General features: G+C 55.9%; 1 protein-coding gene across 7 annotated transcripts in view; it reads left to right on the forward strand.

Annotated features, from left to right (window-relative positions):
* STK32C (serine/threonine kinase 32C) overlaps window positions 1-10,348 on the forward strand; it is a 71,924-nt gene extending 61,576 nt beyond the window's left edge. For 2 of the 7 annotated variants that reach the window (XM_066190683.1, XM_066190688.1), the window contains 10 exons: window positions 1,150-1,301; window positions 3,239-3,412; window positions 3,808-3,845; window positions 4,528-4,617; window positions 5,289-5,392; window positions 5,484-5,600; window positions 7,196-7,321; window positions 7,467-7,598; window positions 8,229-8,296; window positions 9,095-10,348. In XM_066190683.1, coding sequence (XP_066046780.1) covers window positions 1,150-1,301; window positions 3,239-3,412; window positions 3,808-3,845; window positions 4,528-4,617; window positions 5,289-5,392; window positions 5,484-5,600; window positions 7,196-7,321; window positions 7,467-7,598; window positions 8,229-8,296; window positions 9,095-9,212 — 1,119 coding nt within the window. In that variant the 3' untranslated portion in view covers window positions 9,213-10,348. Of the gene's footprint in view, window positions 1-487; window positions 545-1,149; window positions 1,302-3,238; window positions 3,413-3,807; window positions 3,846-4,527; window positions 4,618-5,288; window positions 5,393-5,483; window positions 5,601-7,195; window positions 7,322-7,466; window positions 7,599-8,228; window positions 8,297-9,094 lie in introns of those variants that run through there. The other 5 variants (XM_066190687.1, XM_066190684.1, XM_066190685.1 and 2 more) reach the window with 5 other exon arrangements.
* Window positions 10,349-14,717: the final 4,369 nt, after the last annotated feature.

Here is a 14,717-nt window from a genome sequence, read left to right on the forward strand (position 1 = left end):
CAGGTCACTCTGCCCACGGAGTGCCCTTAACGTGAGCTCCGAGGAGTGCACAGAGTTATGGCAACAGCTGATTTTCAGCTCTCGCCGTAATTGTAACCGCGGCGGAAAACAATCCTGGTAATTCCTGTGCATCGCTAATTGGGGGGTTTATCAGGCTAACGATAACCACCCATTATTTTGTCACCTCCTTGCGGCAGCGTGTCCTTGATGATATTATACCGAGCACCATTAGCGCTTGCAAACGGTTCCTAATGGCAGCGTTTAGAGGCGCGGAGCGTTCGCGGCACCCACGTGTCTGCGGCTCCATCCACAGCCCTTCCCTTGTTCCACACGGTGTGAGCGGGAGCCGCTCCCCGCCTGGAGCCGCCCGCGCCCCGGCCGTGCCCCAGCTGCCCGGGGAACGGACCCGGAGCATCCTAATTACCGGCACGTCGGATTGTTAACGGAGGGCAGCCCTAATTATAGCACATGTAGACACGCCAGAAGTTCATTTTAAAATAGTTACCGTGATAGCTCATTAGCTCTCTGAAGAACAGTCACCCCGGTAATTGCGGTGTCATTAGCGGGGCCGAGCGAGGCGCCCAGGGCAGCCCAGCGGGCTCCGTGTCACTCCCGGGCCATCCCTCTGGTTCTTGTTGTAACAAATTTGCGTTTTAGTCTCTTTCTGCTGACCCCGGGGGATTCTTTTTCCCTAGCGGAGCCCAGCGATGCTCGGGGCAGGTCAGACCCGTCCCGCGGAGCTGGGCAGCAGCGGCTGTGGGCAGCGGGAGCCGAGGATGGAAGGCAACCCTGGGATTGCCTGGCGCCGCTTTCCATCCAGAGGCTGCGAGCCCAAAGGTCTCTCGCACAGCTCCCAGGCACAATTGCAGGAAAAGCTGTTCCTTTGGAAAGCTCTCCGGAGCCGGCCATCGTGCCCTGGAGGCAGCTGCAGTTACCGGTGGCCAGCGGGCCGGAGCAAAGCCCGCGCACTCCCCCGTCGGGCACGGCGCTGGCAGCAGGGATGCTGCTGTCCGTAGGGGCCGAGCCTCAGCCTGGGGATGAGGGATGTTTGAGGGGGGGGAGGTGCTGAGCAGAGCGGGTCGCAGCTCCCGCAGCAGCAGATGAGGACGTGGAAGGTGTTCCTGACTCTGTTCTCCCCTCCCTGCCCAGGTGTGCATCGTGCAGAAGAGGGACACGGAGAAGATGTACGCCATGAAGTACATGAACAAGCAGCAGTGCATCGAGAGGGACGAGGTGCGCAACGTCTTCAGGGAGCTGGAAATCCTGCAGGAGATCGAGCACGTGTTCCTGGTGAATCTCTGGTGAGCAGCTCCCTCCCCTGTGCCTCCACGGCTCCCAGAGACACGCACCTGATGATTCCAAGGGCTCCCATGGCTTTTTCAGCAGCAGGTCACTACAAATAGTGACATTTCAAGTTGCTCAATAATGACTTCGCTGTGTGTGCACTGGCAGAAATATCCTCATTGCTGTGCAATTTAGGGCCTAATTTTAAGAAACACTCTTAAAATCGGGTTGAAATCTAACAAATAGCTTGAGTTGGCAATGCCTGTGAAGCGCATCCTGTCTGAGCAGTGCCAGTGCCAAAGGCTGCAGTCTGTCTCCTCTGCCCTACAGCCACATCCGCCCTCAGCACACCAGCACCCCTCGGTGTGCCCTGCACCACGCTCACTGGCCAGGTAAAACACATTCCTTTGGAGCTCAGACACATCATTATCAAATTTTGCAGGAAAAATTAATTTACAGTGTTAGAAAGTAAAGGATTGTACCCTAGGGTGGTTGGTTAGTTTGGGGTGAGCCCTAGGCAGAGGCCTGGGGATCTGCTGCTCCAGGTGCGCTGTCCTTTCTCAGCCTTCCTGCCCAGTGAAGGGTCCCCTCCCACTCCAGGATGTGTGCCAGGCTGGCAGGGAGGGGGAGACTTCTAGAAATTGAGGAAGTTTAATACCCAAAGTGATGGCAGTGGGTGATATGCCGCATTTCTTTTGTTGATCCATTGCTCCAGAAGAGCCAACTGAGTTAATATTGATATTTTTCAGTTTCTTAGCAATTGCAAATGTTTTTCCGGACAAGCAATGGAATTCTGGAGAGAACTTGCTCTCCTAGCAAACCCTTTTGGGCTCATGCTTTTAGACTAAACCTGCATTTAAGACGGGAGCAGAAGTGAGTGATTCATAAGTATTATACAATCCCACATACTCTTTCCTTGGAGCTGCAGTCACCAAATATAACAATGAGCGTTGTTTTGGTGTATCCCCATTGCTGTCAGTCTCCCGTGGGACCCACGGCACATTTAGAGAGGCGGTTTACTCCACAGTAAATATAAATCTCTTTTTCTGGTTTATCTGGTTAAATTAGCAGTTGTGTTTTCCAATTCATCTTCAGGATAGGCTGAGATATTTTAAGTAGGTTTTATGAGATTGTTTGCAGTTGAAAATGTGAAGTTTCTCTGAAGTGTCTGGCTGGCAGAGCCTGAGCTCTGTGCTGGTGGGTTAACATGGCACAGCTGCTCAGGGACAGTGACGGGGTGAGCAGGGGGACGTCTCTTCCAGGGAAGCATTGCTTAGTGTAGGAATTCATTTGAAAAACAAGCAAGCATCTTGAGCTGGACTTGCACGATTGCGAAGATGCAAGCAGCAAAGTTACATCTTCAGTTTTGGGCCCATCACTGCAAGGACCTGGAGGGGCTGGAGCGTGTCCAGGGAAGGGAACGGAGCTGGGAAGGGTCTGGAGCCCCAGGAGAGGCTGAGGGAGCTGGGAAAGGGGCTGAGCCTGGAGAAAAGGAGGCTCAGGGGGAATTTCTGTCTCTGCACAAGTCCCTGCCAGGAGGGGACAGCTGGGGGGGTCAGGCTCTGCTCCCAGGGAACAGGGACAGGAGGAGAGGGAACGGCCTCAGGCTGGGCTGGGGAGGCTCAGGGTGGATATTTGGGAAAAGTTTCTAACCAAAAGGGCTGCCCAGCCCTACCACAGCTGCCTGGGGCAGTGGTGGTGTCCCCATTCCTGGAGGGATTTAAAATCCATGTGGTTGTGGCAGCTGGGGACATGGGCAGTGGTGGCCTTGGCAGTGCTGGGAATGGCTGGACTCGATGGTCCGAGCGAGCTTTTCCAGCACAAACAGTTCTGGGACTCTGTGCCCATGGTGGGGCCATGTGCAGCTCTCCCAGGAGCTGTGCAGTTAGGAGAGGGGAGAAGCCTGGCTGGGTTTGTGAGCCCTGTGAGGCTGAGCCACTCCCTGGTCCCGCAGGTATTCCTTCCAGGACGAGGAGGACATGTTCATGGTGGTGGACCTGCTCCTGGGGGGTGACCTGCGCTATCACCTGCAGCAGAACGTTCAGTTCACTGAGGAGACAGTCAAACTGTACATCTGTGAGATGGCGCTGGCTCTGGACTACCTGCGGGGTCAGCACATCATCCACAGGTAACCACAGGGCTCTGCTGGGCCTGGGCTGGCTCGTGCTCTCCGTGCTGCTCCTGCCCCCAGCACTCAGAGCGAGGCTGATGCTTCACTGGAGGCTGAACGTTTCAGGGCAGATGTTAGAGCCACCCAGGGCTTCACACAAACACCCCCAGTGCTGTTATTCCTTTTCCTTGGGGATGAGGCCTGAACAAGTCTAATGTCTCCAGTTTTTCACCAAGTTGCCCAGGAAAAGCGTGTTTCTTGTCCATCATAAAGGGGCTTGCCTCATGTTAGAATATTGTGGTTGTATTTGTTCCTAATGTTTGATAGATGAACAGTTGCAGGATTTGTTTCATTGAGTCTCATCCCTGGTCTGACTGAGATTCTGTCTGCTGTTATCTTCCTTCTTTTCCCAGAGATGTGAAACCAGACAACATCCTCCTCGATGAACAAGGTAGGATCACCCTGCTTCTCTCTGTTTGCTCCCTCATTCATTCCAGGGACAGATTCTTTATGATCCTGGGTACTGGGCATCTTTTTACCTGGGGAAAGTGTGGGAGAAGCTGCTCTGGATCATCTTTGGCTGAACATCCCTGTGCTTTTTACTGTGGGGAGGATCACCCCGCTGGCCTGTCCAGTGCGCTGCGGTCAGCACGGGGTGGCAGCCCTACTTCAGCCCTGGGAATTTGGAGTCATTGCAGTTCAGTGGCTTCGATGGCTTGGAACAGCCGTGTCTAGTGGCAGCTCCATGGCAGGAGCTTGGAACGAGATGCTCTTAAATCTCTTCCATCCCAAGCATTCTGTGGTTCTGTGACAGTGTTTCCTGGTATCTTTTCTCTCCTGTAGCTTCTGGCCAGAGTAATTTGGCCAGTGCCGAAGCTGCTGGGGGTTACTGGCTAGCTCCAAGTGTGGTTTAAAATCAAGACCCAAAGCTTCCTACCCTTTAATCACCTGGCCAGCCCAAATCCTGGGAAAACTTTGGGATCTCTTATGGCCGTTCCATGGGATCTGACCCTGACCTGCCCATGTCTGTGCTACCCTGTCTGAGGGCAGAAGCTTAGGAAACAAATGTGTTCTGATTCTGCATTGCCACTGCACTGCCATTAATTTCTTCTTAAAATGTGTCTTTATTTAAGGTCATGCCCATTTAACAGATTTTAATATTGCAACAATCATTAGGGACGGTGAAAGAGCGACAGCATTGGCTGGGACAAAGCCGTACATGGGTAAGAAACAACGGCTGCTCTCGTGCCTGTGTCACGTTTTGGGTGCTCAGCACACGCTGCCCGAGGGGCCCTGGCTGGGGCAGGGTTATCCAGTTAATTTAGGACAGTGGGGCTTGTGCCCAAGTCCTTCAGCAGAGCCTGATTGTTTGAGAAGGGAAGGGAACTCCCAGTGTGAAGGCATCATGGCTGGCACGTCACCCTGTCTTGTCCTGTCCTGCCCTGTGCAGTCCATCCTGTCCAGTCCCCTCCATCCTGTCTTGTTCTGTCCTGCCCTCTGCATTCCATGGTGTCCAGTCCTCCCCATCCAGCCTCGTGCTGCCCTCCTCATCCCATCCAACCTGCTCCTGCCCTCCCCATCCCATCCAGCCCGCTCCTGCCCTCCCCATCCCATGGTGCCCTCCCCATCCCTGTCTGGCTGCAGCCCTGCACTTGGTGTCTCTGTGGGCCCCATGGCAGCGCTGTGCTGTGCTGGGAGGGCTGTCCCTGCGGGTGGCTGACATCCCAGCTCCCGGTGAGGGCGGGCACAGGGCTGCTGCTGCTCCCCTGCCCCACACGCCTCCCCTCGGGCAGCCGTGCACCACCACCACCGTAAGCGCTGTGCACTGACTTACGTGACGTACTGGAACAGAGAACAACCAATAACCTGTTTCCTGTTGTCCCTCTCTGCTCAGCCCCGGAGATTTTCCATTCCTTCCTGAGCGGCGGGACGGGCTATTCCTTCGAGGTGGACTGGTGGTCTCTGGGGATCATGGCCTACGAGCTGCTGCGGGGCTGGGTAGGGCTCCGGCCGGCCCGGCCCGCGGCTCGTGTGCTCTGGCTGGCCCAGAGGGACAGGGGACGCCTCACCTTTGTGCTCTTGTCCCCAGAGGCCCTACGACATCCACTCCAGCAACCCCGTGGAGTCCCTGGTGCAGCTCTTCAGCACCGTCAGCGTTCAGTACTCCTCAGCCTGGTCCAAGGAAATGGTCGCGCTGCTGCGGAAGGTGAACGGCCCTTCTGGGGTGGAGCTGGGTGAACTGTGGGGTGAATTGTCCTTCTGGGGTGGAGCTGGGTGAACTGTGGGGTGAATTGTCCTTCTGGGGTGGAGCTGGGTGAACTGTGGGGTGAATTGTCCTTCTGGGGTGGAGCTGGGTGAACTGTGGGGTGAATTGTCCTTCTGGGGTGGAGCTGGGTGAATTGTGGGGTGAATTGTCCTTCTGGGGTGGAGCTGGGTGAACTGTGGGGTGAATTGTCCTTCTGGGGTGGGTTTGGGTTGGATGGCAGCTACTATGCAGGCAGGACTAGCTGGAAAATTATCAGCATATTAATAAACAATGAATAATAACAGTAATAATTATAATATTATTATAATTATAATACAAAAGACAGGCTGGGAGAGTTAGGGATATTAAGCCTTGAGAAGAGAAGGCTCCAGGGAGGCCTTAAAGCCCTCTCCAGTGCCTAAAGGGGCTCCAAGAGAAATCTGGAAAGGGATTCGGGACAAGAGGTGGAGGGACAGAATACAAGGAATGGCTTCCCAGTGCCAGAGGGCAGGGCTGGATGGGATCTTGGGCAGGAATTGTCCCCTGGCCGGGTGGGCAGGCCCTGGCACATCTGTGGCTGCCCCTGGATCCCTGGCAGTGCCCAAGGCCAGGTTGGACACTGGGGCTGGAGCAGCCTGGGACAGTGGGAGGTGTCCCTGCCATGGCAGGGGTGGCCCTGGGTGAGCTTCCAGCCCAGTCCACTCTGGGACTCCCTGATTGATTATGTGCGTTGTGTGTTTATTATCCCTGTAATAAGATGCACGATGTTTGTTAGCAAGGGAAGCAAAAAGGCTGATTTTGGGGTGTCAGTCAGATTCCCAGCTGGGCTAGAATTGTGCCTTCCAGCACCCATCCTCCCCATGATCACCGTCACCTGTCAAGGCAGCACCTCTGCCTGGGATGGCAGGTGAGGTGGAGCGCACGAGCTGCACTGCGGCACTGGCTGCTCCCTCTCGCTGGCTCTCTGGGGCTGCAGGGTCTGACGGGGTTGTGAGGGCTGCCGGGGGGTTCCAGCTCTGTGGAGTGCTCTGCTGCTGTCCTCATGCTGCTGCTGGAGAAAGCTGCGATGTTTTGGGGCAGCTGGTTTAGCTCTGCCTGGCTTGAGAACTCTGAAAAGCAGCTGGTGAGTTTGCTGTAGGAAAGATACAGCCGCTGCCGGCAGCAAATAAGTGCCTCTGAGATGAGTTGACGTTGGGTGCGTAATTTGCATAATTAGATTCGGTTTAATGAGGAGCGGCGTTGCTGGCAGCGGCTGCGGCGGCGCATTCGGCAGGTTTGCATTGCCATCTGCTGGGCAGCCGGGCTCCCAGGGAATCCAGCCTCGCACCAGGAACGTGCCAGCAGCCCGCTCAGCCGGGAGGGGACCCCCATGTCCCCCGAAGCGCTGGGGTACCTGCAGAACGTTTTCTTAGGCGTTTTTCCTGCAGCAGAAAGTCTCCTCGGCGTGGCCGAACCACTGCAGCTGGCCCAGGCTGCTGCTGGGTGCCTGGTCTTCCTCCTCTGGCAGGAAAACTCTTCTCTCCGGTGCTTTATCACCAATGCTTTTCCCTCCCCAGCTGCTGACAGTGAATCCTGAGCATCGCTTCTCCTGCCTGGCCCAGATCCAGGCCTCGGCTCAGCTGTCGGGCGTGGTCTGGAGCGACGTGTGTGAGAAGCGCGTGGAGCCGGGCTTTGTCCCCAACGTGAGTAGGAGTGACCCGTGTCCCCACCCCGAGCAGGGGCTGCCCCTCGGCTGGAGGAACCACTGTGAGGGCAGAGCTTTTCTGCGGGGACAGTGGTTTCTGAGTCTGTGCTGTGCCTGATGAGTCGTGTCGTGTGTCCTGGCAGAAGGGCCGCCTGCACTGCGACCCCACCTTCGAGCTGGAGGAGATGATCCTGGAGTCAAGGCCCCTGCACAAGAAGAAGAAGAGGCTGGCAAAGAACAAGTCGAGGGATAACAGCAAAGACAGCTCCCAGTCTGTATGTGCTCCCTGGGGTAACATCCAGCTGGGAAAAGGCTGGCTTTGGGCGCGTACTGCAGCTGTCACTGCCACACTGCGGGAGCCGCGGGGTTTTTTGATGAAAACATTTGCCCATTGGAGTGGTTTCAACAACCATGTATTCCTCTTATGGGAGTTTGACCAGACTTTCACAGTGGCGGGTACTTTGGAAAGCGAAATGAGCAGCAGAGATGCGGGCAGCCCGGTGTGTTCAGCCTCTGTCCCCGCACAGCCCCAGGACTGCGAGCCCGGGCACGAGGCAGCGGCTGCCGTGTGCCTTTGCAGGGACTCCCACCCGTGGGCTGTGTGCTGGGCTCTCCCCACGCTGCCTTTGGGCTGTCAGCACTCCCAAAATACAGGATACAAGGATAAATGCCTTATGTTTGTGTCAGGAGCGGTGTGATCTGTGTTTTATGGAAAACTGCAGCTGCGGATGGCTCACGCCCCTGGTGAAAGCCATGTGGCAGCCAGCCCTGCTGCCTCCAGCTGTTTGTTGGGCTGGGGTTCAGGGGGAGGGGGGCTCCTGCACACTCCTGGGACTGCTGGGGGCTGCGGGCAGCGATGAGATGCAAATGGGGCTGCTTATGCATGTTTTGTTCCTCTTCAATAGGAAAATGACTATCTCCAGGAATGCCTTGAAGCTATCCAGCAGGACTTTGTCATCTTCAACAGAGAGAAGTGAGTGTGTGGGGCGCTTTGTTTAGGGAAAAATACTCCTTCTTCTGACTTCCCTTAGGAATCAGTGCCAGGGCCTGACAGCCAGGAGCGCCTTGCTGCCGGCTTAGCCCCAGGTGACTGGTGTCAGCAGAGGAGCTCAGGCGCTGCCTGTGTTTGAAAAATGGTTCTGGCCGCCAAGGGAAGCAAGATCAGGGATGATTAAGTGCCATTAAATAAAATATGCTGTAGAGAGTCTTCTGGGATTTAACATGTGTGTGTGACACTGCTTCCATTCCCCCGTGGCGCCTCCTCACACATCCTGCTTGTAACAGATGATGCTTTGGGAAATGAAGGTGAGGATGGTTGGACTCAATGATTGTGGAGGTCTTTAATACATAGAATAGATTAATGAGATCATTAAAACTGGAAAAGTCCCTGGTGGGAATGAGCAGGGAGCAGAAGTGCTGGATTAAAGGCACTGCTTGCCCAGGGTGGGGCTGTTTGGTCCATGAGCAGAGCGTGAGGCAGGCTCCGTGCAGGAGGGGCTGCCAGGACTGGCTGTGCTGCGGGTGTCGTGGCCGAGGTCTGGGTGGGCTGAAGCCTTGCAGGCTGTCCTGGGACATTTCAGAGCAGCTCAGCGTGGTTTGCTGATCCCAGGGCTCTGTCATGACCCGTTTGTGGGCTCTGGGAGCCCTCCTCGTTCTCCGTGGGCACCTCTCGGGCAGTGAGCGGGCACCGGGGCTCAGACCCCCCTGCCCGCCGCTGGGGCTGTTTGCCTGGGCACAGCTGTGTAACCCCCCGGCTCCTCCGCTCCCACAGGCTAAAGAAGAGCCAGGAGCAGCCCAGCGAGTCCGTGTCCGCCTCCGACACCGCCGAGGAGGCCGAGGCCGAGCCCCTGCACATGTGCAGCTCCGTGTGCTCCTCGGGCAGCAGCTAGGCCGGGGCCGCGGGCCAGGCTGCCCGCCCTCACCGCCCTCGGGGGCCTCAGCACCGAGCCCACCCCGGACAGCACCGGCAGCTCCTGAGAGCTGGAGCCAACCTGAGTGACACAGCACTGCCCTCCGGGCCATGGATCAGCTCCCTGAGTGTGGAGCCAACCTGAGTGACACAGCACTGCCCTCCGGGCCATGGATCAGCTCCCCTGAGTGTGGAGCCAACCTGAGTTCCACGGCACTGCCCTCCGGGCCATGGATCAGCTCCCTGAGTGTGGAGCCAACCTGAGTTCCCCAGCACTGCCCTCCAGGCCATGGATCAGCTCCCTGAGTGTGGAGCCAACCCAAGTTCCCCAGCACTGCCCTCCGGGCCATGGATCAGCTCCCTGAGTGTGGAGCCAACCCAAGTTCCCCAGCACTGCCCTCCAGGCCATGGATCAGCTCCCTGAGTGTGGAGCCAACCCAAGTTCCCCAGCACTGCCCTCCGGGCCATGGATCAGCTCCCTGAGTGTGGAGCCAACCTGAGTGACACAGCACTGCCCTCCGGGCCATGGATCAGCTCCCTGAGTGTGGAGCCAACCTGAGTTCCCCAGCACTGCCCTCCGGGCCATGGATCAGCTCCCCAAGAGCTGGAGCCAACCTGAGTTCCCCAGCACTGCCCTCCGGGCCATGGATCAGCTCCCCAAGAGCTGGAGCCAACCTGAGTTCCCCAGCACTGCCCTCCGGGCCATGGATGTCCAGCCCGGCACCATGGCTGCCTGTCGGGGCAAGACACAGCCTATACAACCTGTCAGGGGTGGAGATCAACTTATCCAGTCTTTCTGTTTTAATGTCAGGTTGCTGATCTACAGGTTTTTAATGCAGTGAGAGGACAGGGGAGAGGAGCCATGTCCTTGGGTGCCATGGGAGAGACGGGGAGCCAGAGATGGTGTGAGGTTGACTTTGGCCATTCCCCACTCACAAGTGCTGCTCTGGGGATGGGCAATCCCTGTGCAAAGCAGGGCAGCCCCTCTGGCTCCAGCTCCCGGGAGCCTCCAGCAGTTTGGGTCCTGCAGCACAAGGATGTCCCGGGCACCTCCTTGTCCTTGTGTCACCTGTCAGTTCCTTTCCCCATTCGAGGCAAATAAATGTTTTTTGTGCACTCCATGGATTCTTCAGGGGCTGGGTAATGGTTTGATGTGTATTTGAGATGCACAATGCATTTAAAGTGTTTTCTTCCTTGGCATGGCTGCTGCAAGGCAGTGAGGAGCTGTGGGACGGGTTGGAGGGTCTGGCTCCACGTGCCCAGGTTTGGGGAACACAGTTTATCACAACTGAGGTTTTGTTGGAAGCAGAGTGGGTGGCTCTGCAAGGCTGCTTGGTTATGAAAGACAGGAATATCGTATTTCACCCTTTGATTGACTCTATTTTCAGTGTAAAGTACAACTACTGTATATAATTTGCTAATACCTGTCTTAACTTCTTAATAAGACAGGAAATCTTCCCTTGCTCCAGCTGTGGATGTTGCCTTTCTTGTTGCAGGGACCTTCACTATATTAGTAGTTTAACCTGCTGCAGAGTGATTTCTGTGGCTGGGCCCGAGCCCTGCAGTGCCACACCACTGCTGTGGTGCCCCAGGTGCGTGGTGGGACCACAGTCAGCATCAAACCATCAGCAGCTCTTTGCTGCCAGGCGCGGGGTATTCCTGCAGAATCTTTACTGCAGCCTTACTGCGTGTTCCTAATGCAGAAATGGATGGGAGATGTTTCTAACACATCAGATTTTGTCAGGGCCAGTTTTGTCGCGGTTTTTGTTTCCTTGAATAAACCAGAAAGGCAGGATGGTACAGAATGATCTTACACAAGCAAGGACACGGCACGCGTGTCTCCCACAGTTGTATGTGGGAATCAGTGTGAGGCTGAACTTGTGCAGAGACGTTTTCACGCAAGTCTTTAGGGGTGTGCAGGAGGAGGGGAGCTGAGGCTCTGGGTCCAGTAGCGTGGTTATTTCCAGGGCAGAGCCAGGAGATGCTGTCAGGCCCGGGGTCCCTGGTGTCAGCCAGGGCTCCTGCACACCCTGTGCCTCGTTAGGAGCTGCGTTAGTGTTGGCTCAGGGGCTGTGGGCAGTCAGTGAGCGAGGCCTGAATTCCGTGTGTCCTCCTGCTCCTCCTCCCAGCTGCAGGAGGGCACCTCCCCTGGCTCTGACCCCAGGCTGTGCTGGGGAACCTGCCCTCTCTGGCCCCAGTAACTTCCAGTGTCTTTGCTGGGTACCAGGGAGGCCTGGTTACCTTCTCTCGCCTGTCAGAGCTCACCTCTGTGTGCAGGTGGGCCGCGTGCTCTGGCGCCTTTGCTGTGCTGAGCTGCTCTCCACACGGGCAGCCTGGTCCTCTCCCCGGGGCTCTGTGCTCACCTTGTGTCTCCATCCCACATGTCTCAGCTGGAGCACCAGCTCTATCCTGGCACAGCAGGTGAAGGTCAAACCATGTATTTATTCAGCAGTTATGAATTACAGGTGTGTAGTTCACACCGGTGTGTGGGTAGGGTTTTACAGTGAATTCCATTGCACTATTTAGCAACTCCTGTAAATAACAGCAAAATTCTGGACTATGAGAATGATGGGGAGCATCACCGGCTTTTTGACCAAACCATCCCACAGATGAGTGATGAAGATACATCCCATTCACCCAGGAGCTCTCAGGCCAGGAGAGGTGTTGGCAGTTACAGGACGTGTGTAATTGATGTTTTCATCACTCTCCTTAGGACAAGTGGGCCCTGAGGTGGGGGTTGGTGTGTGTGGGGAGCTGCTGGCTTGCTTCTGGAACTGAGGTTTCTCAGCCCAAACCCTCTCTCTGTCAGTCACCTGTTCCCCTTGCACCACCCCTCTTCTTCAGTGCACTGTGAAAAACAGCTCAGTAGCACCTGGTAGAAACCAGGAGAGAATCTGGGGGGATGCCGGGGAACAGTTCCTTCCCAGGGAAAACACTCTGGGAGGATCCTGGCTGCCTGGGCAGCACCCAGGAATCCAGCAGTGCATCCCCAGGGATGTGCTGGGGACACTGTTGAACCTGAATCCCTGAGAACAGCACCAGGACACAGAGCTGAGTGGGAGAGACACCATGGACACTGAAGTGCTTGGTCTTGGTCTTAAATCATATTTGGGCATAACCTCACCAGAGCCTGTCGGGGACAGGGTTTCATTGCCACCTGTTTGCACTCAGTCCCTGGAGAAGAAATGGCATGAAAAGAGCAATTGGAAAAGGGACAAGTGATAGGAAACAGCTCCGTGTTATTCTCATTGTCAGTACCCCTGTGGAGGGTTTCAGTGCTCTGGGGCCTCCTGCTCCCCCTGTGCTCCCCTCTGGGCCCCTCCTGTGTCCCCACTGCCGTGTCCCCACTGCCGTGTCCCCACTGCCATGTCCCCACTGCCGTGTCCCCACTGCTGTGTCCCCCCTGCCGTGTCCCTGTAAGGAGCCCGTGCCAGCTGAGCCGAGCTCGCTCCTGTTGGCCCTACACATCTTTGTGGCTCCTGCCAGCGTGTCCCATGTCTGGCTCACCCCATCCACGATGGAGTCCTGGGGTTTGATCCTCTCTCCTCCCTGTGCTGCTCCCGTGGGTGTTCCCTGTCCCTGGCTGCTGGCACAGGCTGGGCCGGGGATGGGGACAGGCAGGGTTGTGGTGCCCATGGTGGTGCCCGTGTCGGTGCCATTGTTCTGGCTGTGCCCTGGCTACAGCTGCTGAGCAAACCTGACAGTGAAGCCGTGACAGAGCCCCGGTCCCACATCCCAGCCTGGAAGGTGTCACTGACAGCTCTGGGTTATACCTCCGCTACAGCCAGAACACAGGAATTTTCTGTACATAAATATTTAAATACCTGTATTTTTTTTGTATGACAGATTTATACAGTGTGTGCCATTAGCTGCTGTGAAAAGTCTACAGCACCTATAAATTATTCTCCTTTAATCACTTGCCATGAGATTGTTTTCTTATCTCTGTTGTGTTACAAAGTTTTGCAAAGTTGCATATTTTTAAGTGTTTGCATTGAATTCCACAGCCTTCACTGGGAATTTTGTGCAGAAGACAAATGCCAGGTCTGGTCCTGATGTTTCTTCTGTTGCCAATTCTCTTTTACTCCAGAGCTTGCCAAAAAGAGTCTAAGAGTAATAAAGTAATAGCAAAAATACCAGTAAAATGGACTTGACCCTGGACAGTGCTGAAATCCTGCTGCCTTGGGAGGGTATTTTTAGAAATTATTTCAGTGCAGATACATGTAAATATATCTTTGTATTTTATGTTAATACATTCCTGTAATTTTCTTGCATGACAATTTTACCACATCACAGAATATTTAATTTAGAGCCAGGTTGTGTTTTTGCAGATACTGCCGGGGGCCATTGCACACGTGGAGTAATAAATGTGTATTTTTAACATTGCCGAGGATTTGGTGTCATTTCCAGGGCATTGGGCTGTCGATGCACAAAAGCACGGAAGCATCCACATGCTGGAATTCTGGAGCCCAGCCGGAATCTGGGCTGCTGGGACACTCCCAGCTACCACAGAGCTGGTGGGAGCTGTGGGGCCACTGCCATGAAACGCCTCAGGAGCAGGAGCTGAAAGGGGAACAGCTGGATCCAGGCGTTCCGTGTCCCCTCTCCAGTGGCAGCCAGCGTTTTTCCCTCCCCAGGGAGGCTGCGGCTGCACAGCCGGGGCTGCGGGCGCTGTCCATGGTGGTGGCATCCCGGGGAGGACGATCCAGGCACGGCCGCTGGCCGGGGACAGCTGTGCCCACACCGGCCCCCGATGACTCGGTGCTGGGGCTGGTCCTGGGCTGCCAGCACCGGGGGAACAGAGGTGCCGGGGGATGGGGACAGGACCCCGACCTCGCTGTGGCACGGAGGGCACAGCAGCCACGGCTCACAGGGGGTTGGTATTTCCCCGCACAGCCCTGGAGTGTGTATCTTGACCTCAATAAAAGCAGCCCCTGGACGTGTCAGGAGGTCTCCGCTTTGTCTTTTTGCTGCCCCTCAGTGCAGGAATGATTTATCTCGCTCGGTATGGAGTGCTGCTCGCTGGTTGCAGCACAGACACAGCTCCCAAAGCTGCTGCTCACTTCAAAGGGGCAGTTGAGGCTGAGACAGATCCATGTCTGAGCCTGGACTCGTCCCTTCTGCACAGCCAGCACCGGCACTGTGATGTCGCTGGGGCGGCATTCTGGGGTCTGCGGGTGTCCCCAGGGGCACTGCCAGGCTGGGCTGTTCACTGCAGGGGGAAAGGTGAAGGTCACAGGGTGAGGGCGGTTTCCCACACACAGCCCTGAAATACAGGGCAGCAGAAGCTGAGGGATTAAAACACCCACAGCAGCCAGGAGAGCTCAGTGTCTGCCAGCCCTGTGCCATCCCCACTGTGCCTAAACCTTGGGAACTGGAATTTGCCAGGGACAAACAGGGAATGACCCTCATCAACCAGCTTCGTCTTTCTTACCTGCTGCGACTGATCCTGCTGCTGATCAAGGTGCTGGATGTGAGGGAAATCACA

Source organism: Chamaea fasciata, unplaced genomic scaffold, assembly GCF_029207755.1.
Source record: "Chamaea fasciata isolate MVZ Bird 193981 ecotype frontalis unplaced genomic scaffold, bChaFas1.0.hap1 SCAF_9, whole genome shotgun sequence".
Lineage (NCBI taxonomy): Eukaryota > Metazoa > Chordata > Aves > Passeriformes > Sylviidae > Chamaea > Chamaea fasciata.